The sequence below is a fragment of the Brassica oleracea genome, chromosome C3 (genome assembly GCF_000695525.1).
Source record: "Brassica oleracea var. oleracea cultivar TO1000 chromosome C3, BOL, whole genome shotgun sequence".
In the NCBI taxonomy this organism is placed as follows: domain Eukaryota; kingdom Viridiplantae; phylum Streptophyta; class Magnoliopsida; order Brassicales; family Brassicaceae; genus Brassica; species Brassica oleracea.
Window position 1 is genome coordinate 31,312,784 of NC_027750.1, and position 23,924 is coordinate 31,336,707.

General features: G+C 37.6%; 6 protein-coding genes across 6 annotated transcripts in view; 1 reads left to right on the top strand and 5 right to left on the bottom strand.

Annotated features, from left to right (window-relative positions):
* Positions 1-1,615, bottom strand: part of LOC106330374 — a 6,390-nt gene extending 4,775 nt beyond the window's left edge. The window contains exons 1-2 of the mRNA XM_013768847.1: positions 1,231-1,615; positions 1,118-1,166 (exon numbers count right to left, since the gene is read on the bottom strand). Coding sequence (XP_013624301.1) covers positions 1,118-1,166; positions 1,231-1,615 — 434 coding nt within the window. The remainder of the gene's footprint in view (positions 1-1,117; positions 1,167-1,230) is intronic.
* A 49-nt stretch (positions 1,616-1,664) lies between these two features.
* On the bottom strand, positions 1,665-5,868 carry LOC106330375. Its single transcript, XM_013768848.1, has 12 exons — positions 5,026-5,868; positions 4,193-4,208; positions 3,769-4,068; positions 3,603-3,677; positions 3,432-3,512; positions 3,183-3,338; positions 2,833-3,094; positions 2,724-2,766; positions 2,468-2,545; positions 2,277-2,386; positions 1,925-2,195; positions 1,665-1,841 (listed from the first exon to the last, which is right to left on the bottom strand). The coding sequence occupies exons 1-12, from the start codon at positions 5,866-5,868 to the stop codon at positions 1,779-1,781; spliced, it is 2,298 nt and encodes a 765-aa protein (XP_013624302.1). The 3' UTR covers positions 1,665-1,778.
* Positions 5,869-6,901: 1,033 nt separating this feature from the next.
* LOC106333781 (putative F-box protein At3g25460) lies at positions 6,902-8,466 on the bottom strand. Its single transcript, XM_013772190.1, has 2 exons — positions 8,283-8,466; positions 6,902-8,188 (listed from the first exon to the last, which is right to left on the bottom strand). The coding sequence occupies exons 1-2, from the start codon at positions 8,412-8,414 to the stop codon at positions 6,911-6,913; spliced, it is 1,410 nt and encodes a 469-aa protein (XP_013627644.1). The 5' UTR covers positions 8,415-8,466; the 3' UTR covers positions 6,902-6,910.
* A 2,501-nt stretch (positions 8,467-10,967) lies between these two features.
* Positions 10,968-13,184, top strand: LOC106336468 (putative rRNA methyltransferase YqxC). Its single transcript, XM_013775303.1, has 9 exons — positions 10,968-11,193; positions 11,523-11,589; positions 11,670-11,752; positions 11,846-11,948; positions 12,048-12,204; positions 12,296-12,424; positions 12,506-12,592; positions 12,706-12,750; positions 12,843-13,184. Exons 1-9 carry the CDS (start codon positions 11,097-11,099, stop codon positions 12,990-12,992), a joined length of 918 nt encoding a protein of 305 aa, XP_013630757.1. The 5' UTR covers positions 10,968-11,096; the 3' UTR covers positions 12,993-13,184.
* Positions 13,121-14,527, bottom strand: LOC106336469 (rhodanese-like domain-containing protein 4A, chloroplastic). Its single transcript, XM_013775304.1, has 4 exons — positions 13,867-14,527; positions 13,682-13,784; positions 13,460-13,586; positions 13,121-13,367 (listed from the first exon to the last, which is right to left on the bottom strand). The coding sequence occupies exons 1-3, from the start codon at positions 14,466-14,468 to the stop codon at positions 13,482-13,484; spliced, it is 810 nt and encodes a 269-aa protein (XP_013630758.1). The 5' UTR covers positions 14,469-14,527; the 3' UTR covers positions 13,121-13,367; positions 13,460-13,481.
* Positions 14,528-15,177: 650 nt separating this feature from the next.
* On the bottom strand, positions 15,178-19,038 carry LOC106334909 (formin-like protein 1). Its single transcript, XM_013773295.1, has 4 exons — positions 16,890-19,038; positions 16,604-16,809; positions 16,253-16,497; positions 15,178-16,172 (listed from the first exon to the last, which is right to left on the bottom strand). Exons 1-4 carry the CDS (start codon positions 18,803-18,805, stop codon positions 15,360-15,362), a joined length of 3,180 nt encoding a protein of 1,059 aa, XP_013628749.1. The 5' UTR covers positions 18,806-19,038; the 3' UTR covers positions 15,178-15,359.
* Positions 19,039-23,924: the final 4,886 nt, after the last annotated feature.

Sequence of the window (23,924 nt, forward strand, 5' to 3'; positions counted from 1 at the left end):
TCAAGTCTGGCTCGGCTGTTGGCTTTGGCTTGTCGAGATGGCTGGAAAGGTCGCGTACTGGTTCGGTCAGATTGGTCTTCAGGACGTGGACTTGGTCGAAGCTTCATTCCGGATGTAAGTGGATCGAGACGGTACACAGCCCGATTGGTCTGTCTGATCTGATCGGAAGGATGAACCTCAACTGGGACGTCTGGAGCGTTCTGATCAGTCTGGTCCATGGACTGGGGCACATCAGGTTCGACGGAGTCCGCGGTCGAGAGCTCGGTGGAGGGAAACCGTCGAGAGAGATGGGAGACGATGCGAATGATTTCGTTGAGAGAGATGGAAGACTTTCCCAACACCGAACACTCCTTCCCCTCTCTATGTGACACGTGCAGCTAAGGACACAAACTTAAAACTTTTTAATTAACATACGTGAGCTAACGTTTTCTGTATTATTAATTTAAATTGATTTAAATTAGTTACCTATTATGCTAAAGACGCGCTAACAACCGCGCGATACAGATGCCCTAACTATCCCATTTAAAGCTTCTTAATTTATGATTCTACCCTACTTGAGAAATTTCATAAGTAACATTTTTAAGAACGAAATTTCCCTGCTTAGGGTAGCACAACAATGGTCAGCAACAATTGATTTCTACCGTAGTAATGGCTGTTGACGCTATTAAATATTGACATGTTAAGTACTACTATATAAGTGTTGAAGTGTTGAGTGGTTGTGTAATATGAAGAGTTGGATCCTAATAAAGCTGCAAACCGATACTTAATAAATTCTTAAATTCATACTTTCATTACACAATGGTTCCAAATTTTTGATTATGTGAAGACACCTGGACTCTCTTTTTGCCTTTTTGTTATTGCTACTTGTTAGATGTATGAGGGAGGGGCCAAGGAAAAAGTTCTTTAAAGTATGAATGGAATTGTCACGTAATTAGTAAAGCTTGAAACTGAAAACACAAAAAAAAAAAAAATTATGTAAGGAATCATAAATACTTTATAGGACAATCTCTGTTTATATGGTTTGGTAGTTATCATGACACGTGACATCTCCTTTTTCTTTGTGCACCAACAAAGGGACATTAAAAAGTGGACAACGTTTGAGATACAACTATTAAACAGGTAAAAGGCAACATAAACAGTTCCAAACAACTGAAACTGCTTAAAACCTGCACCAAAAACCAACCAATAACTCTTATACAACCAAAATGGATCCCAACTACCCAAGCTAACCAGAGGCTAAGGATTTCTCAAAATCAAAGAACTCTCCTAACCACAAAGGAGCACCACGAGCGACATAAGATTGTCCAAACACATGATGAGTAGCACTTTCAGCAATGAAGAAGGCTACACTGTTAGCTGCTTGTAGCTCAAAAACAAATTTCCACTCCTTAATCCTATCTAACCTGGCCAGCAAAACAAACGACTGATGATAGAATACTGGCCATCTTCTTGGATTGTTCAACATATCCACCACAGATGAATCAGACATAGCGAAAATAACATGGGACTGATGATGAGAAGACATGCTTTCAAATGCCCATAACAGAACCTCAAACTTAGCCTGATCCACATTCTCCAACTGAGTAAAAAGTCTCCTACTATGAAGTACGACCATACCCCCAAAGGGACATCTTCTATTCAACGTAATTAACAAAGCATGAAACTGAAAACACAACTTTTGTTTTTGTTATGTAAAATATATGTTGTCGGTCAGATGGTTTTTATACAAAAAGTATCTTTTGACATAAGAGCTAAGAGATACCAGTTGGAAACTTTATTCAGGTCTCTTGGAATGGGAAACCAGGATCACCTTGTAGCCAGATGTTGTCTTGTACAGGATCCTGCAGCAATGCAGCAAGTTTTAAAGATCAGTGTGGTGTTCAGCCTCGAATAAAAAAGAATTTAAAGAAAAGAAGAGATTTACATGGTTGCGTTCGACGATACAGCAATCATCAGTCGGAGAAACTTGGCAGCTTGGGACATCTTTGGATTCCTTTTCTTTTCCAGGTCTTGCAACCACAACTCTGGGCGTTCTTGGTTTCCTCACAACACGATCGAAGACGTCCTGACACATTTGCTTCTTTTCTATCTCACGACATGTCCTCTCATGCTTCGCTAAGTCTCTCCGACTGAAAAAATCCTGCCTTTTGCAAATGGAGCATGCATTTTTCTTTGCTTGTGCTTGTGAGGATTTGCTGAGATATACATACAAAGAAAGAGAGTTAGTAAAGAAGACACAAAAAACAGTAAGAGATTCTCGAACAAACAAAGCTTACCTTAGGGGACAGAAACTTTTAGCCCTTTTGATTCGAACAAGAAATTTGTTGTGAGTGTCCTTTTCGATTTTCCATTCCTTGGACAGGTTGATCAGTATATCTTCACTCTTCTGAAAAGAAGAAGACAAGGTATAAGCGTAATCTGAACAAATCAATGTAATAAACATGGAAGCTCCAAAAATAGTGCTTACTTTGGTGAGAGGAGTACATTTTGAACTCATAACATTGAGAGTGTTGAAGTAAGCCTGTTCTGCATCCTTCTTCGTACACTGCAAGCCATTAAAGTGGAGTTGTGAGCTTCTGAAGATAATCGCTTATAACGTTGAAATAAATTATTATCAACGACAGAAGGTCGTACTAATTGCAGACAATTCCAATGATATATTGACCTCATGATTTAAGATAATCACGTATAACACGGGGGAAAAAAACAGAAAGAAAACTTACCCTTTTAACAGCAGCCATCAGTACCTTGTAAACCTGCTCACTCCTGAAGAAAACACAAAAAGAGTTTAAAACTTGCTCAAAAGGTTAAAACAAAAAACGATTATAATACCTTTTCTTTCTTTCTCGTTCTTCAGAAGTTTCTGAAGTCTTCTCTTCCACTAACGCAGACATTAAATCATAAAGTGGGTTTGGATCTGTATCCTCGTTCTTGGGCTTCTTCTCATTCTCAAGTTTGGAGGATACATCTTCAGAGATGCCAAGTTCAGATCTGAGATCTACGAGGATCTGCTTAACTCGTGGCTCTGATGACGTACCATATTTTTGAAAGACACTGTATACGGCCAAATATACCTCTCTTTCTTGATAATCACCTGACCAAACAGAACAAACACATGATGTGATGTTAGAATTTACAAGAAAATCTTCTTAACGCATATTCGTAAGGAAAAGGACACACACCGAGAACTTCATCGAGATCCTTGATGACCTTGTTATCATCATTCACTTCAGGAACTGTCTTCCAGGAAAGTAACTCCAGTTCGATCTCAAGGGTCGCGTTTGGAGGAACCGCAGTTTCACCACCAGAAGCTGGCTTGCCCTTCTCCCCAAACCCATCTGTCAAAATAAGAAGCAAGTTTGAGTGAGAGATGATTTGCACACCGTCAACACAATCACTGAAAAAACATAATCGAAGCAAAATTGTTTTACATTGTGGTTTAACAGTCAGAAGAATCTTCTCTGCCTTCTTCATGGTTTTCACAGCCTTAGCAAGTGCAGGACAGAAGTAACCTATTAATGACGTCGACCACAAAGATTGTCAGGGACAGAACATACTATCTTTACATCCCCATGATTTGTCAGAAGAAACAGAGCACTAACCGTCTTTAACAGTGAACTCAACACCATCAGATTTCCCAACAACCGTACCATCCTCGAGCTTAGCCTCATACTTAACTGAACAAACAAATACACAGGAGAATACCGTTAGGGATATCAAAACACAGACCAATCTCTAAAGTAATTCACAAAGAAACTGGACACACACCGAGAACTTCATCGAGATCCTTTGGCATTTCCCACTTCTCCCCCGCAGCAACAATCTTCTTAAACACACCACCATCTTTGCATATGTCCTTGACACTAGACCAAGAAAGCAACTCCGCCCCGTCGTTGGGACGCTCACAACCTTCCCCTTGTTTCAAGATTTTCTTGATGACCTTGTTACCATCAGTCACCTCAGAAACTGTCTTCCAGGAAATTAACTCCAGCTCGATCTCAAGCGTCGCATTTGGAGGAAGTGCTCCTTCACCCCCAAAGGCTGGCTTACCCTTCTCCCCGAAACCATCTGTCACATTCAGAAGCAAGTTGGAATCAGAGATGATTTGCGCACCGTCACCACAATCACTAAGAAAAAAATAACACAATCGAAGGAAAATTGTCTTACATTGTGGTTTGACTGTCAGAAGAACCTTCTCTGCCTAAAAACTTTTTTTTTACAAATTGAAGAACTATTTACATATAAAAATTTTCAAAAATTTTGGGGGCCGAAGACAAATGTTTCATTGGGCTTGGCCCAGGGCCGGCCCTGCTAGTGTTGTTGCCTGTGCTTACGCAAGAAACTATTTTTTTACGAATAAAATTAGACAGATTCTCTCAAATAAACATTTTTAAAATTTTATCACAAAAACTGTTTTTAAAAATGAAAATGACTAAAATAACCTTTTTTTTTAATTTTCAATATTTATTTTTTTATTTTTCTAAATTTGAAACAATATCCCCAAAACCAACACCTTAACTCTAAATCATATGTTTAAATTAGTTAACCCTATGATAAAAATATTATTTTACCCTTTAATAAAACTTATTTTGGTCATTTCCTACATTAAATGCTATTTTTGTGACAAAAACTTTAAAAAAAATTTATCATAGGGAGTTTCTCAATAAAATTAGCTATATACATATAATTAACATGTGTAAAAGTTAGCCAAACACGAATAAAAGGTAACATAAAAGCATTAATACATTTATCACTGATTAACCAAAGACACAAAAATCATATTTTTCTTTTCATAAAAATTAAGTTAGATCTGTAAAAAAGTTAAGAATGTAAAATAATTTGAGTAGTCAAAATTACTTACATGTAAGTTTTAAAATATGTGATTTTTAAATCAAAATGATACATTATACATCAGCGATAAATGTAAGGACTTTGTAATTGATGTATCATCAAAGGTAAACTCACAGGATAGTCTGAAGTAAGTTTAGAAACTGACAATAAGGACTTTGTAATTGATGGACAAACCAAGACATCCTCAAGAGGTAAAGTAACGTGCGTTGTTTGCAAAGCTACGGACCCAACATGAGTGATAGGGAGGAAGTCTCCATTACCGACGATAACTTGATCATTACCAAGGTAGGGAGCAGAGGAGGTGAGCTGATTTGGATCGTTGGTGATGTGAGCTGATGCAGCTGAATCTGGATACCACTCAGCACCTGACTGTCGTTCTTGATCAGACAGCCGCATTGTTGTAAGAGCATTGTGAATTGTATCTGGACTGTCATAGTCCTGATCAAACCGATTGTAACAGCAAGCGACGGAGTGACCATAACGACCATATATCTGACAGGTTGGTCTTGTTCCAGAAGATCCAGTGAACTGTTGACTGAAGCCTCGACCATGAGTGGAGTAGTTGCCACATCCTCTGTAGCCTCCCCTGTTGCTATTACCTCCACGACCAAGTGAAGAATAACCACGGCCAGCATGAAAGGCAAGGTGAGGGCTTGGTTCTGGCTGATTGTTGAGAACCTTCACCTTGTCATCAAAAGTTATGAGCTTGAACACAACATCCTCAAAACTCATCTCATTAAAAGAATTCATGGAATGCTCAATCACAATACATATAGATTCATACTCCTTTCCAAGACCAGCTAACGCACCATATATCATTTCTTGTTCAGACAAAGCACAGTCTATTGAGTCTAACTGATCACAAACGCCTTTCACATCACCTAGATACTCAGTCATAGACTTCTTTCCTTTCGACATACCTTGAACTGCGTTGTAGATCCAGCTTTCTCGTTGCTGACACTCGATTGTATTTCTTTCCCAGAGTGAACCATACCTCTTGAGCGGAGTGTAGTCCATAGACAGATCTCAGAGCCTCTTCAGTAAGCGAACCAAACAACCACGCCATGACTAGTTGATCTTTCCGAACCCACTTCACAAACTCAGGGTTGGCTTGCTCTGTAGCTTCTTCACCGTTTCCAACTGTGATGGTAGGAGCTGGACGACTTGAGCTGCCATTAACGAACCCCAGAAGTGACTGACTTGACAGGAAAGATTCAAACTGAGTTTTCCACATAAGATAGTTTTTGGAAGAAAGTTTGAGAGTAACACACTGAAATATACTCAGAGAGGGTATTGTTGAAATCGTTTCAGTATCCTCCATGGCTCTGATACCATGTAGAACAGAGAAGAAAGTTTAAATGAAGAAGATAACTTTAAACTTTTCTATTATTCAACTTGCGGCCAAATGTTACATCATGTTCTTCTTTTATACACAAACACAATTTAACCTAGTTCCTTTGTCAGCACATGACAGCACACTCCGTTAGGCAACCAAATCTGTTAGCCGTCTTGATCTCGTGAACTGTCAGTCCCGTACACAAGGCTTGCTTTTGCTTTGAACATTGAAGTTTTGACCGTTAAAGGTGATTCAATGGGATTCGAACTCTGCTCTTCAGTATGGGCCTTACTCCCCTGAGTTTTGTGGCCCACACTGTTAATAACACATACATCTTCGGATCAAGTGTTTATGCCAACATTGATTATCTTGTAAGCTTTATGTTAGTCTAGTCTTGTAAACCGGGTTAAACTATGTTGGTCTAGTCTTGTAAGCTCTATGGTAACTATTCTAACACCAAGTGTGTGCGCCATCCTAGCAATTCTTTTGTCCGTCAGCCTTCAAGGAATATAGGCTTCTCATTTGATAGATAAACCTTCAAATATAGGTCTGTCTCCCTTAAAGTGGAGAGCTCTACTCTAGTCCTAGAAGAGAAAAGAGAACTAAATCATACAAGTTAATTGTCTGAATTATGAAAAGCTTGAAACTGAGAAAAGAGCTCTAATAATTCAAAAGGACTTCATGATGAAGATAACCAGTAAATATATACAAATTACGAAATTCCTAAATACAAAGGTTTGCGTGTAGCTCGATTTGTGTCAAACTTGGAACGTAATTCAGAAAAAATGGAATATACTCGATTCCAAGGGCCACTTCCCTAACTTCATTGTCCTCCCCGACGATGTATTCCACGTGTTCGTTTTTTCCTACCACGAATGCACTATACACTAGGACTTTCTTCTCGACATCCACCAAGAAACTTATGCAATGATAAGTATCAAGCCCAGGCTTTAAATCGACTGCTAAGACCTTGATCCACGACACCACTTTAGTCTCACCAATCTTATTTGTCACCCAAATCTCTGTCTTCGATGAAATTTTGTGTTGTAATAACACGGAAAGATTCTCTTCTCCAACAACAGATAGAGACATTGTTTGATAGCTAGGATGCTGATAGGGAAGACTAAGACGTCCAAATGTTTCAGTTGTATAGTCAAAACTGACTAAGAATATGCCGAGCTGTTTCTCTTTTTCATCTGATGCAAACCAATAAGTCTTTCCCTTCAAAGACACGTTACTAAAGAACTCAAACTTGCAGTCCAAAGTGACATCGAGAGTCCTCCATGAATTAGAGCTAACATCGTAGATATCGAATTCTTGGTTTTTGCCACAACCCGTGTGGCTCAATATTTTGTAGCTAATATCGTTGGATTTTTTGTTTTTGTAGGATCCAAGAGAATAGGTGTGGCTTAGCGTGGAAGGATATCTGGGTTGGATGCTCTTGGTTTCACCAGTACACGGGTTCCATACCACAAACCTAGCATCTTCATTAGACATGTTAGAGAAACCAAACACATCGTTAACGCAGACGCATAACAATAAGCCGTCAGTGTGACAGTATTCAGAGATCATGCGTTCATCTAAACTTGAATGAGGATAGATCAGGTCAATTTTTTCTGTGACCTCTACAGGTGAAGATCTAGGGAGGTTGATGCTCACCGAGTACACCCCATTCGCATTCAACATGAGACTCAGAGACTGCTTTGCAGCTTTTTCCAAGTGTTTTATTGTGAATCTCCTATTGTTGATTAAATGGTTCCATCGTTTGCAAGTAGATTGTAACCGTTTCAGAGATGTAGCCTCAATGCGACATAGTATCGCCTCTAACAAATCATCTGGTAGATCAGACATCATCATTCTGTTGCGTGTCCTCTTCTTGGTGTAACACAATCCGTATTTTTTGTCAACCGTATTCTCCAGTGTCCTTAGTTTTGGGAAGCATTGTTCTAGTATTGGGAAGCCAGGATCTCCTTCAAGCCATATGTTATCTTGTATCTGAATCTGCAATAAGTTTAGAGATCAGTGGGTCAGTTTTAATGTAGAGGAATGAGAAACTTTTATAACAAGAAAAAAACGGGATGAATAAGAGATTTACAGTTCTGCGTTCAACCCAACAGCACTCATCAATCGCACCGCACTCCTGAGAAACTTGCCCATAGCCTAGGACAGCTTTGGATTCTTTATCCCCACATCGTGAAATTTTAACGCTTAATGTTACTTCTGACATTATCAATTTGTGAGTTTTGGTGGCTATGGGTGTTGTTTAGGGTTTTCGAATATAGACGAACAGATTATGTTTCTTTTTTTTTAACAGATTATGTTTCTTGAGTTATATATATATATATATATATATATATATCTCTTTAAGAACCTCTTCCTTTTTTCCTTTTTGGTTCTATTATCCAATTTCCTATTTGATTTTCTTATTTTTTAACTTTTTCCATTTAAAATTATTATATAACTAAAGTAAGGCCAACTTAGTTTCCTTATCAAAACGAAAATTTCAAGAAAGAAAAAAGGAAAAATGTAGTGTACGTAGCAAAATTAATCATTGCATTACAATCAAAATCTAAAACATGTTTTCTAAATTTGTAATATGTTTTGGTACCTAAAACATATGTTCATTGCATTACAATCAAAATCTAAAACATGTTTTCTAAATTTGTAATATGTTTTGGTACCTAAAACATATGTTCATTGCATTACAATCAAAATCTTTTGCCTTTTACATGATCTTTCAGTGGCTCTGCTCTGGGATCCATGCAACAGACCGACTGATGCAGAGGCTCTGTACGTTCCGTCCTTTCAGGTACACCAGAGAGTATGTGCTTCAGACGCTATGGCTGTTACCGTTCCTGTCTTAATCAGTTGATTTAACTTTTGTATATGATGTTAAATGTTTGCTTTGCAATCTTTGTAGCTGCAGAGGCTCTGTACGTTCCGTCCTTTCTTTTACTGGACATATTTTTTTCTAAAGATAATATTAACAGTTTATATTATTGCCAAGCAGAAACTATTTAAATTTTAGTTAACATTTAGAAATGTATATTTTGCCCTCAATTGAATACAACACGAACTTCCACTATTTTCATTTTATTATTTTTAATAGATTATATGGTTAATTCTATTTATATATATATATATTTCACTTTTAAAATTTTTAATTTTCATTCTAATTTAGTTATAATAAAAAGAGTCAGCTAGAAACTTATATATACATAGTCTAAACCAATACAAAGAGGAAGATAGAATGTGATAGGTACCATGCATTTTCAAAGAAAGACATACAATAGCCTTACACTAATCACTATGTTTTTTTTTTCATCAAATCACTAATCGCTATATTATTTCTATATAAAAAGAGAAATTGTCTAAAATACCACAAGTTGAGTACTCATTTTCAAAAATACTATCAATCAAAATATACTAACATTTGGGTTTAGTATTTGGTGATTATTGTTTAGAATTTAATGTTTAAGGGTCTGGTTTGGGTTTATAAATGTTTTATAAATATTTAGAAAACTTAACTTAGTGTTATTTATCACAAATTTAGGTTATTTTTGAAAATAGTCATTCATTAGTGGTAAATTTGAAAATTGGTATTAAACTTGTGGTATAATTAAAATTTCTCCATAGAAAAAGGTCTAAATAATTAAGTATGTTTTTGACCAAAAGATAAATAATTAGATATGTCGGCACACATATATACACACAGTTAAAAAACCAGAGAAATGCTTTGGTTTAAATGTTAACTAATTCATTAACTAAACCAATTGGTTAAGCAAACCAGGTCATTACAGTTTCATAAAAACGGAGAATGCTTCTGTGTCAATTTTTTTTCTTTGAGAAAGCTTCAGTTCAAAATTTAACTAATCCATTAACTAAATCAATTAGTTAAGGAAATTGGATTAAGCAAATTTTGTTGGTGTTATATAAACATAAATTTTTGAAAAATTTAAACATTTTTCTTAAAACATACTACACTATTAGTTTATTGACTCGCCCGTCCGTAGGGAGGGTTTGCCCTAGTCTATATTTAATCTTTGCCCGTCGTGTACGTAGCAAAATTAATCATTGCATTACAATCAAAATCTAAAACATGTTTTCTAAATTTGTAATATGTTTTGGTACCTAAAACATATGTTCATGGGTTTTATCAGAGTACCTACCTACACAATATAATCTTTGGAACTACCAATATCAGAGAATCTCAGTCTCTAAAATAAAATTTATTTCTTAAAATCAGAGAATTCAACTAAAATAACTGTACAAATAGGTAAGAAACTCTCACTTTGGCAAAATTATTTTAAAAATCCGAACATATTATACTTTAATAAAGGGCTAGGTTTTGGCACTCGGAGATTTTCCATGAGCATGCCCCAAGGCTCAAGTATTTAAACTTGAACCGTCACTGTATTCGAATAATAATTATGATTCTGGAACACGACATAATATCTTCTCTAATCATGTGGAAGTTCTAACATCAATATCGTAGTGATCCTTCTCTTTCAAGGGGGAAAAAGTGCTGGTGGCCACGGTCGTATCAAGAAAAGTTTTATAGCCTGGAGGCATTAACATAAATTTTGAATTATTTGCAAGAACTTTCATGGAATTTGAGCTAATTCCAAACAAACCCTAAGGATCTTTTAGTTAGGTGGCTGATTGTGATTGTCGTTTTAGCTAGGGGTTATATTTGTCAACAAACAAACCTCAAGGATCTTTTTAATTATTTCAAGTATAGTTGGTTTGATGGACAAGTAAAAAGATGACAAATGATAAAACGGAAACCTTTTTACTCAGGAAGAGGCTTCGGTCCTCGCAACCTAGAACAAGTATCATATCCTCTCCGTTTTGAAGTTAGGAAGATCAGTACTTTGGTCGATCTTTTCCCCCAAGGAGGAACAAAAAGATGGGTTCTCATGTTCTTAAGTCTCCCATCACCTTGCGCTCTTACAGCAACTCCCTCGTCGGCTTCTTCTCCAACTCTCGCAATCCTCTTCTCTCTGGTATGTTCTATGGTTTCTTCGCAGATGTACGTAATCTACTTAACTTATGGGTTTGTTGCTAGAGACTGTTTTTTCTTCTGTCTGAAGTTTTCTGGGTTGGGTAATTTCCACAAACACTTAGAGTGCATTGTCAATTTCATGTTAGGTGAACAAAATCAATCTAATCGATGGGAAAACCCAAATTTATAGTCCTAATTGTCAAATTCTAGAGGAAAGAGACAACCTTTGTGATTAAAAAAATGTTGTTCAGTTTTAGATGAAATGTTGAAAGCTTTGTTTTTTTTTTCTTTTTCATTTTCGTCACTGATGATTTGTAATTATCTGTTCAGCGAGATGGGTTAAAGCAGGAGAAGCCAGTTCTGTCAGATGTCTTGCTTCTGCTATACGTGGAAAGAAGTAAGCTGTCTTTTCTTTTAATATCAATATCAAGAAGCTTTACATCTTTCTGTAATGAAACTCTTCTTGTTCTATAACAGCAAGAAACAGAGACTGGATGAGGCATGTCTCGAAAGGTATCAGGAATACAGTCGCACACTAATACAATCATGGATTCTACAAGGTACTTACATATAGCGCATTGTTCTTGGTGTAGCTTAATCTTTAGTGTTAACTATGCGACAAAAGCTTAACTCTAGTGTGTATGTTAATTTAGGCAAAGTTCTTGTGGATGGGAAAAGAGCCAGTAAAGCTGGGATGCCTGTAGGAAATGATGTATCCATAAAGATTACAGCTGAGGTTCCCAAATACGTATGTAGGTGATTATTACTACCCTATCTTTATAAGGTTTCCTTAGTGCTTTGAGATCTTCGTTTTTTTTTGTCGACTGTCCTCTCTCTGTTCTCTTCAACTTGCAGAGGTGGGCTGAAGCTGGAAGCTGCAATAGAGAAGCTAGATGTTGACGTTTCTGAGAAAGTGGTTCTTGATTCTGGACTTTCTACTGGAGGGTTTACAGATTGTTTGCTTCGTTATGGTGCCGCTCATGTGTATGGTGTTGATGTTGGTTATGGTCAGGTGCTAAGCTTTGTTCAACACACATTGTTTGATTTTCTTTCCTGCAAAATCTTAGTCTCCTAATTACTAATTAGTCAGTGTATTGTAACAGGTTGCGGATAAAATCCGCAATGATAAGCGCGTGACTGTTATGGAAAGGACAAATGTGAGATACCTCCCAGGACTCCCACAGAAAGTCGACGTAGTGACACTTGATCTCTCCTTCATTTCCATTCTCAAGGTAAGTTTGGTTCTGTTCATTTTGTTTGCAGAAACTATGATGATTGTTATGTTTTTTATATGCTTAAAACTTAATGAACAGGTGATGCCAGCTGTTATGAATGTGATGAATGAAGATGCAACTTTAGTTACCCTTGTTAAACCTCAATTTGAAGCTCGACGATCACAGGTAATCAAAACTATTTGATTATTTACACAGTTAAACTCTGAAAAAAGCATACAAATCTTCTCTGCAATTATTATTTTTAATTTGTTCTTCAACATTTTTTGTTTCCTTTCAAGGTTGGGAAGGGTGGGATAGTGAGAGACCCTGAAGTACATCAGGAGGTATGTTTGTATTTCCCTTTAGTCTTTGTGACAGTTGAATCCTTGTCTGTTCTTTCTAACGTAGTGGTTACTATCTTTGATGGCTTGAGAAGGTTCTTGAGAGGATAATAAATGGTGTTGAGAACTTTGGATTCACCAACAAAGGGTTTATCGAATCTCCCATCAAGGGCGCCGATGGAAACATAGAGTTCTTGGTTCGCTTCGACCGAGGGACAGTTAAAAAAAACGAAGAAGAAGAGTAGCAGACTTTATATATTTTCATTGCTGGGGAAATGCTATTGTTTCTTGTCACTCCTCATTTTAAAACTATTCTTTTGTTTTGGTGATATCACTTATTATCCCAAAGATTATCATTTCAAAGAATCTTAAGAAGAGCAAATTAGGGCTTACACATGAATCTTTTGGGTTTTATTGTTGAGATATATCAATACAATGCGATGTAAAAAAGGTAGAAAGCACAAGAGCTACATGATAATAACAAATACCATTGTGTTATAATGGCATGAATATTCAGTGTGTGTATAAAGAACTTTGAAGAGACTGGACTTGAGTTCTAAACAAGTCTTCTACCTAGAGAAGCTATCTCATTGTAATGCTTCAATAGCCTTGTATTGTCACTGCAATATTGAAGCAAGCTGATTGGAAGAGAGAAAAAAAAACAAAAAAAAAGGAACTTTTGTTGTAGCATTATGAATGTGAATCTGCATACCACTTAGCTCTATGATCTTAAATCAGTTTTCGGTTCCAACAATGGACGCTTCATTGTTACTTGAAGATTTTGCATTTTTGGCAGTATACATATGCACAGGTGGAGGCAAAAGCTCTTCTTGGATGGCCTGCAAACCAAAACCCTCAGGATTTGTGAACAGAACAAAATCAAAAACAACCGATGTACTCTGCCAAAACATCTGAAGACACATAGACAACATACCAACCAACCATTCTTCCCTCTCGCGCCGCCTTTGATGTAATAAGCCTCTTTAAATCCATTCTCAACCAGCAATTCAGCCACTTTCATGGAGTTACCATCAAAACTGCCTTCCACATCAAAACATGTAAGACAAACACAAAGCAATATCTTAAAAAAAGTATCAAGCTTTTGGTCTAAATCCTTACTTGTCAAGTACACAAACAACTGTGTTCTCCGGATCAGAGAATCCTTCTTTAACTCTCTTCACGAACCCCGACTCATCTTCCTCACTATACGGAACCTGAACCGAGCTCTTACCCAGAAACTTGAGACTCGGCGACGCCAACGAGGCCAACGTCTTGTCGTCTCTGATATCAAGAAGCTGCGAATCAGGCTGGCTCTTGAGCTTACGAAACGCGTTGATGGCGGTTATCGGTTTATACTTCCTCAGGTAGAAGATCGCCGCCGGGTAGACGACGAGGTAGATGAATGTGCATCCCGCCACGAAAAACGGGTACTTGTTGAAAAAGTTGTCGATCGTGATCAGAATCGACTCCAGATCGATTTTTCCGGTGGATTGGTCGGAGATTGAGGTGAAGGGTTGTGTTGATGCGAGGACAGGGGAACAGAGGATGGTGTGAGAAAGGGTGAGAGAGAGATTGGTTTTGGACAGAAGGTGTAGCGAATGAGATATGTTGTTGAGTGGAGCTGTGCGACTTTGGTCGGAATTTGGAGTTTGAGGAGTGGAGGGTTTGGATAGGTTTCGCGGAGGAGAAGATGCGAGAATTGTCGGAAGAGACGACATCATAACTAAATGGCGACGAGAGACGATGAGTGGAAGCGCCAAGAGGATAAGAAACAAAATAAAGGGCTCATTCTTGTAAAATTGGATAAACACTAAAAGATGATGTCAAAACTGTAAATAACTACTTTTGTCAATTATTAATTTACATAAAAAAAAAAATTGAGAACTATTAATTTTAGATACAATTGCCAAAACAATTTCCCAATTTATCAACAAATTTTCCCAGCTTTTTGTCTGTACTATTTTTAGGGCAATTCTCTTAAATAACAATTTTTAAGTTTTTGTCACAAAAATAGTCTTCAAAAAGAAAATGACAAAAATAGCTCCATTTTATTTTGAAATTTTTAATATTTATTTTTATTTTTTTTAAATTTGAAATCTTATCATCAAAACCCCCTAATTCTAGATTAGTTAACCCTAGAATCAAAATACATTTTTACTTTTCGATAAAACTTATTTTATTCATTTTCTTCATTGAACGTTATTTTGCAACAAAAACTTAGAAAGATATATCTTAGAAAATTTCTCCTATTTTTATCACGTTAATTAATGATTTTGTCTTTTCTCTAAGTATTTTGGTTTCAGTTAAATAAAAATAACATTACATATGAAAGAAATTTTAATAGATTATTTATTTTTGCTTAAGTCTTAAGAAGAGAAAAAAACTCTGTATTATCAAACACTACTGTTTTGATTTTCCATCTAACGACAGTGAATTCTGATTTATTCATAAAATTTAAGATGAACAAATTTAAAATGTAAACCTATAATATTTTACACAAATTTAGAAAAAAATAAATACTTGCGTCTCTGTTTCCCTCCTCTCTCTATATATTATGGCAAAACAAACTGGATACATTTTACACAACACAAAGCTGATCCCATCTTAATAAACTAATGAGATGAGTTATTTTCATCGTCTGAAGATGAAGAAGAAGAAGACTGCTTTCGTCCGAATAGTCCAGGCAGAGGCTGTGGCAGCATTGGGTTCACAGGAACTGGAAACTTGTGAGCAGAACTAACCATTGTTCTTTCGTTTATCATCCCTACTTCTTTGCAGACTCTGTCCACTACTCCGAGGAAGTCTCGAACCACCAAGAATATCCTAAACGGATGTGCTTCTTCTTTAGCCGAGTTCCCATGGAAATACTCTGTGATCTCTTTCACGAGAGACAACGCTACGCTCTCTTGAGCTTGTACTCTGATGATGTCTTCTTCAGCTCTTTTCAGAAACGTGTTCATCGATTCCAAAAACCTCTCGCTACTGCTGCTGCCGCTTTCTTCTCTGACCGTTGATTGGATTTGGACTGCTTCGTTGATCTTGGCAATGCCTTGGGAAAGCTTGGAGACGTAGCTGCTGAGTACTTCCGAGTCCATTGCCGCAGCTTTCTTGACGTTGCCAAGCTCTGAAGATAGACTTGATACAACTTGGAGGCCGAGTTTCCTGCATTTGATGTCATCCGTTTGTGTATTGTTGTCACCTGAGAGACGTGTGCCTTCTGCTCGGATGATCTCTTGAACAACGAAATGCAAGAGAGTTGTTTTCCCATCAGCGCCTTTGACATCGACCAGCTTGAGGAGCGTGTCGAGCTTGAACGCATGTGCGTCGCCTCGGTTCGTCCCAACGTTCATGCGGTTTCCTGTCTTTAGAACCGCTTCTAGAAGCTTTAAGAACATTCTGCTGTTCCTCAGTTCCTCACAAGCAGCCTACCCCATAAAAGGTTTGATTCGTTACAAACACAAATGGTAGCAAGAGAGAGAGAAGATAGCTTTGCTTTATACATTACCTCAAGAGTCTGGAAAGAGTTCTTCAGGTATTCAACCTCGGAGTCAAAGTTAGCTACATAGAGCATTGCGTCAACTCTTTTAAAGGCAAAAGGGATGTCTAGCATTGCCTTGAGGAACTTCTCAGCATGTCCAAGCTTTACAGGCGAATCATCCTTGTACTCTTTTAACCTGCGCTCTTCCTCTTTCGTTGGGGCCATCTTGAGTAAGCTCTCTAGAAGTTCAGTCCCAAGTGTTTCGGCATTGCCTGAAAAGCATAACATAACAACAATCATTCAGGACATCAACTTCTTAGATCATAGCTAAACAAACGCAGATGAAATGTGAAGCGCTTCACAGACAGCATAGGTTACCTTCAAGAAGAGCTTCACAGACTTCTTCAATAGTGACATTAAGTGCACGAAGCAGGATTGCAATATTCTGAGCCTTCTTAGGGTCCAAGACTCTGTTCTCTTGATTCGGGCTTGGGAGAGCGCATCTTGGAGTTGTCTGGCTCTGATTTGGTTTGGAGTCTAACGACTTTGCCACAAACAACGTTTCAATCATCTCTTCATCTAATCTGCAACCACACCAATAAAATTTCAACAACCATATTCTCTACAACCATATTGTGACGAAGAAACTATGAGATTAACTCACTTGAAGGAGCTTGAACGAAGCTGATCCCAGACCATCTCACGGTCGGAACTTGCTCTGACTTTATCCCAGTGCAAAGCCTTAAGCTTCGGTTTAGGAGTTTCCTCTGCAGGCTCATTGGCACTGAACGTCTCTTTTAGAGTCTCTTCTGGTGAAGTCTTTGGAAGGTTTTCGGATGGGATCACAAAAGGATTCGAAGGCGGCGTGAGAGGAGGTGGTCGGGACGCCTTAGGAGTCGCTTGATTCCGTCGTGCCCATGTCGGAAACGGTGGAGGAGGTGGCGGAGGCGGCACTCGTGCAGACACCGGAGGCTGTAGAATCTGAGATGAAATGTTGGAGATTCGTGGAGATACATCTAAGCTATGGCTAAAGTCTCTATCCGGAGAAGACGAAAGAGACGACGACGAGGCAGACTGTGGATCGTGAGAAGCTTTCTCCGGCGGCGACTTGTGAGAAGCTTTCTCCGTACGCAATGCATCCAACTCGTTAAGGAAGCCTTGTCCCGGAGAAGAGAGTAGCTGAGACTGCAATCCTTGACGGAGGTTGCTCATGAACGCAGGTAACACCTCGGGAGACTTCTGGAAGCATCGGTACGGTGACGTGGAAGCAGAAGAATGCACGGGCGATCGCAAGTAAGCTTCTGGAGTGTCGTTAGGTCGTCTCTCCGGGGACGTTGAAGCGGATGATCGTGAAGAGCTTCGAGGAGAGTCGTCGAGATTGTGGAGAGAGTTTTTTTCTTTGTTCTCTCTCTCTGGTGAAGTCGTTAGAGATGTAACCGTCGGAGATCTCGAGATTTGACCTAATCCTCCTTCAGCGTTTTTCACCGGGCAGAGTCTCGGCGATAAGGAAGCTAGGGAGAGGGATGGAGACCTCACCAATCGAAAGTCTGTTATCTTCGCCGGAGATGATTCAGAGCTTCCCGGAGAAGTCTTCGGTGGCTCTGGTACGGAGATTACAGTTTCTTTAGGCTCGGATCTCTTCGGACTCATCGACGGAGAAATGCTGATGAAGGTCGATCTCCCCGGTGAGCCTGAGCTTGACGATGAGCAGGAGATAGTGTCGTTATTCACAGATCTAGCGTTTTGATTCGGAACCGATGAGAAAACTCTCCGTGACTCGGATCCGACCCGGGTTAGCGTCTCCCGCCCGCTCGCTGAGCCTCTGGGGGAGTAAAACTCTTCTTCATCCTCCTCTCCTATCGATCCAACCTCCGGATTTAGCCGGAAGCTTCGTTTCATTAACGGAGGAAGAGGCTGCAGATCTGGAGATTCGAGCTTCCTCGAGCTCGAACCGTTATTGCTCACGGATTGATGATCCTCGACTCCTCTCGGATTCACCATCGTTCCCAAGTAAAGAAACTCTGAGCTGGTGTTGGCTGAGCTCCTCGTCGTTTGCTTACTAACTCTACCCTCAGCATTGCGCCGTGCTGAAGGCGCTGCTGTCGTCGGAGGAGGAGGTGGATGGACTCTGCGGCTGCTGTCGGTTGTCCACGTCTTGCTATCATCGGGTGCGTTACTCTCCTGGCTACTTCTTCCTCTCCTTCGTCGCCAATAGAGCAAGGCGATTAGGGCGGCGACTACAGCGGCGGAGGTCACGGCGGAGATTGCGGCGATGAGAAGCTTTTTGGAGCTAGGCGGCGATTTAGTGGCGTGAGGGACGATGAGAGAGGAGATGTTGGCGGGGAAGGATGCGAAGGATGCTGGAGAGGGAGGCGGAGGAGGCGAAGGGTATGTAGGGAAGAAAGGAGGTGAAGTGGCGTCTGGAGGAGTGGTGGAAGAGAATGGGAGCTTAGGTAGGGGCGGGGATTGAGGAGGTGACGGTGGTGGAGAATCTACTGGGAAGAAGGGCTCGTGGAGGACTCGTCGGTCGGCGAGGGCGGAGGAGGAGAAGAGGAAGTAGAAGAACAATAAGAAGAGCATTGTGTTCTTTTTCAGTGAACTAGATCTGATACTGTAGGGTCTCTCTCTCTCTTTCTTTCTGTTTATTTTTCTTCTTCGGGATTTTCTCGAGGAAAATTTGAGAAAACAATTTGGAGTGGTGGATCCAGCTAAGATTCTGCTGTAATGGTCGAACGATCTTCTTCACTCTTTTTTTTCTTGGGTTCGTGTTTTTTTTACTTATGTGAGAGAGAGAGAGAGAGTGTAAAGAGGGGAGAGAGCAGAGAGTCCAAAAGAGCTGATGGAAGGAGAGTGGTTAGTGATTCCCTTACACGTAGTAGGGCCTGCTTTTCTGACCATGACTAGTTATGTTTTGACACGTGTACAAGACGTAGACTTTGTAATAGCGTTGGTTTTCTACCGCGTTAGTGTACACACTGCACACTGCAATGCAAGTTGATTTGTTATTTTATGATTGTAAATTATCTACTACTCCATTTCTTACGGCAGTTATCAAATAAGTGCGTGCTCGAGAATTAGAGCATCGTTATTATAAAAATAAAGCATTAATGGTGCATGTCAAAAGGAGTTTCTCATTTCTTATAACTTTTCATCTGACAATCATTTTTTTTTCTTCTTTTTCTATCTTTATTTTTCTTTTTTCTGTTTATTGGTTTTCTTTATTTTAATCATGAAAAACAGAATGAAAACTCATTCCAAGTAGAAAATTTATTAATAATGATGCTCTTGTGGATTTAAATATAAAATGATGGTGTATTACTGTTTGAGGAAGTGGGTGCGTTGTGGGAATTGTTTTTTTTTTCTGTTACCGACACTTCTCTGATGGTCGGTTCATGCTTCCCCCAGATGCTCTGTATACCAAATGTTGGATTAAAGATTATAACACCCGGAACCAATGTACAAGTACAATATATCACTTTCAGCCACCAACGCCAATGCCTCTGAATATATTTACGGAAATTTTTCATTTCCACATAATTTTTTCCTAATTTTACTGATAAGTTCTTAAAAAATCTACACTACCAATGATTTGATTCGTTTCTAATAATTTTAATAATGCTAAAAATAACTGACTAGACAAATTGTTAGAGTTATCATTATTCATAGAATAACTTTGACTTATTAACGACTGTTAAAGAAACATTAATGGTTCGCCAAACGAAACCACGCCACAATAATGCAACCAAAGAAACTAGTGTAATAGAGTATACAGGTTCAATGGTTATAGCCAGGTAAGGTAAACCTAGTCCCTTTAGGGAGGCGGGTCATTTGTTGCTAGACTCTAACGGCAATGTATGCACCATGCTTGGTAGGAACAAACCGATCACATTTCACCAGGCGCATCAATCGGTTCAAGACCCTTTTTTACCTAAATCTGACAAACAAAATGTGATAATTGAGTGTAAAACTGTATTCATTTCTAATAAATAGTTTCTTACATCGAATATTAAATATTAAATTGAAAATTAAATGAAGGCTAATGCTTAAAATTTCGAAATTTTACTTTTGAATACGGCTGTTTGTACTTTCATAATTCCTTTTGAATACTTTCATAAAAAAAAAAAAAAAAAAAAAAAAAGGCTTACATCGAATATTAAATATTAAATTGAAAATTAAATGAAGGCTAATGCTTAAAATTTCGAAATTTTACTTTTGAATACGGCTGTTTGTACTTTCATAATTCCTTTGCAATAGGTTTGTATATTCATACCACTAACTAGATTTTCTGCTTACTGTGATGCAGTCTATTCCTCGCGATTTTAACGACCATTTTGCAATATGTGAAGCTTTGACTGAATTTTTCTCGTGTCGTTTATTATTTTCTCTTCCACTAAATATGGTATAGAGCAGCAGGAACACATACCTCAGCAAAATATAATAATGTGTACATTTAAGCTATTGCAACTAATGAGATGCATTAAATTAAATAAGATAATCTCTGTTTGTAGATGACAATGAAGTGGAAATGTAATCTTCAGCAAATGTAAGAAGTTAGTAACTAGCTCTATCTACTATAAAGCTAATTAGGTTACTGAAATTGGAACCTGTGAAGTTTCTTGGCCAATGATCTACTCAAAGAGGGTTGGGTTTAAAGTTCAAACAAGAATCCGCTTATATAACTGTTATATGCTTGTCAAAGAACATTGTGCATCATATAGGTGTTTGAGAATATCGGTCAAATTCACTTCAAAAGGAAAATGGTTGTATTTGGAGAATTGTAAGTATTTAAGATGGATGCTTTCTTCTTTGAATTTAATAGAGAACCTTATACAAGCTCACCAACTCGCAAGTTTGACGGTTTTTATCTACGTATCTTATAGGGAAAATAGACATTTAAATCCTCGACTATTTGAAATCAACAAGTTTGATATTGAAGTATTGCTCGCACGATTTTATTCCCCAGCAAATAGTTGACTTGGCAAATTTGTGACTAAAAAAATCAGTCATTAAGTCATAAACGATTCTTTTTAGTTTTATATCAATTATCTTCGTCATTGAACCTGAAAAAATCGAAATTCTCAAATTCAAACCCTAACTTTGAGTGATGACGATTTTTGGTGACAACAAAGGCGATTTCCGGTGATAAAGAAGCAAACCCGGCCCGATCACTAAATAAATATCACCGGAAATCACCTTTTTTTGCTGTCGGACAAAGATTTAGAAAGGAGTATCCTATGAAATTTCTCCTATTTTTATCATGTTAATTAATATTTTGTCTTTTCTCTAAGTTTTTTGGTTTCGTTAAATAAAAATAACATTACATATGAAAGAAATTTTAATAGATTATTTGTTTTTGCTTAGAAGTAAGTCTTAAGAAGAGAAAAAAACTATGTATTGTCAAACACTATCGGAAATCGTCTTCACTCAAAATTAGGATTTTAATTTGGGAATTTCGAGTTTTTCAGGTTCAATGTCGAAGATAATTGATATAAAACTAACAAAAATAGTTTATGACTTAACGGCTGATTTTTGTAGTCATTAATTTGCCAAATCAACTATTAGTTGGAGAATAAAATCGTGCAAAGCAATACTTCAATATTAAATTTATTGATTTTAAATAGTTGAGGCTCATTTTCCCGTATCTTATATGTTATAATTTTCTTGGGAACCATGTTATACATACATGTATACTTAGTCGAATATGTGTACAATATATAACTAATACTTCCAATGTTTACATTTATATAATATTATTTTGTTATTACAGTTTTAATTAAATATATCATTAATTTTCTAAAAATAAGCAAAAGATGAGTCAAAAAGATAGAAGACGAAGACAAAATAAAATAAAAATTAAAAAATTCACTCAAGGCCTAAAACACCCAACAATCCACATTCTATACATATTATAATGATGTTTTGTGGTCACTGGAGCCTCGAGGCAGCGGCATGTGACCTAAAATCTTATTCATTTAATAGCTAGTGTAGCTTTAGATTTTAGTGAATCAAACCCAACATGTTCTAGCAATGTTACGATTTTGTTCACTTCTGCGCAATGATAGTTTTTGCGACTAGTCTTGGTTCGTTTGAGATATGAAAATTTGAGTTTATAAAGTTTAATCCTTAATAATTGAACAGTCATTTGCCTATCGCTGATCGTTGCACTTAGTCACTTGATCGTTGTCATCAGTTGTTATTTTTGGTCGTTGCGGTTAGTGCCTGGGAACCGAGTACAGTTATATACAATTATGATTGTAGTAAAAATTGTGAAACTAGATTCGCATATAAGTGTATGGTCTGATCTGGTCTTGTTTTTTTTTTGAACGGCCACCAAAATCATAACCGCATCCACACACTCAAAATTAATGATTCAGCTCCATTGCCACAGACAAAAGATAAAAAGAAAAGTTGAATCAGTGGAACCTTTTCACAAAAAGATGTGTGAGTATAGTAAATTAGTAACGTTGCCTTTTTGAAAACGTTAAAAAGTCCATTAACCTTCCCTTTTCCTCTTTTAGTTGCAAAATGCAATGATGCGATATTATTAGGATCGAGAATAATCACACCTGTATTTATGACACATCGATCATATATGTGAGTTTATTATTATGATACAAATTCAAGAATAATCACCCAAAATTGGAAGCATGCACATCGATTTTATACACATCTTTGTACTTGTATGATCCTTGTTTTCACTTAAATTAGTAATGTAATTTCGTTTCTTTTTTCGAGTATCTGAAGCCCAGTGGCGGAGGTACGTTGAAGGGAGGGGGGTCAACTGACCCCTATGTTTTTTTTAGAAAAATAAACTTTTCTTGTATTTTTGCAAGAAAAATTAACAAAATGTTGTAAAATTAGTTTATTGACCCCCCTAATATTTGCTAAAAATCAGTTTAAAGCCAAGATTTTTCAAACCAATAACTATATTGACCCCGGTAAAAATCAGTTTAAAGCCAAGAGTTTTCAAACAATAATAAACAACTAGGATAAGACCTGCGCCTTGTGCAGGATGAGTTTATTTGTATATATTATCGATAGTTTTTTTTATATATGTGATCATTTTATTTATATATATAAAATATTTTTTGTTGTTATTATATAATTTCTTTCCGATGGATCGGATCAATTTTTATTAAAAATAATGGAACAAAACTATAATTAATACATCATGGGTTGATCGGATTGGACATTAAACAAATTATGACATAAAAACCTTATTTTTTCTAGAGTGCCACCTAGGATTCGGGGTTTTTTTTAATTAATACAAAATTAAGGTTCTAATTTTTCAAATGCTTCTCAATTAATATATAGAGGATTAAGCGTCTGTCCTAAAAACAATTCACCATGCGGGAGTTTAAGAGATGGTGGGTGTATATTATTAGTAAGTGTGTTATGATATCTTGCATATTTCCATTATCTTATCCATTCATCCATGTGCATTTTGATCATATAGACTAGGATTTAGTCATGTTTAGGTTACATTTTGCATACATGAGTCTCTATCAAGTGTTGGAGTGCCACATGGAGTTCTTGGAGCTATTTGGATGCATTTGGAGCTCAAAGGAGGTGAAATATGTGATCATTGGACGAGCAGAGGATGGGAGCGAGGTTCCGCAGCGACGTCATGAGGTCGCTCCAAAGCACCTCTCAGAGCGACCTAGCTGGAGCGACCCCGTGAAGTCGCTCGCCATATTCA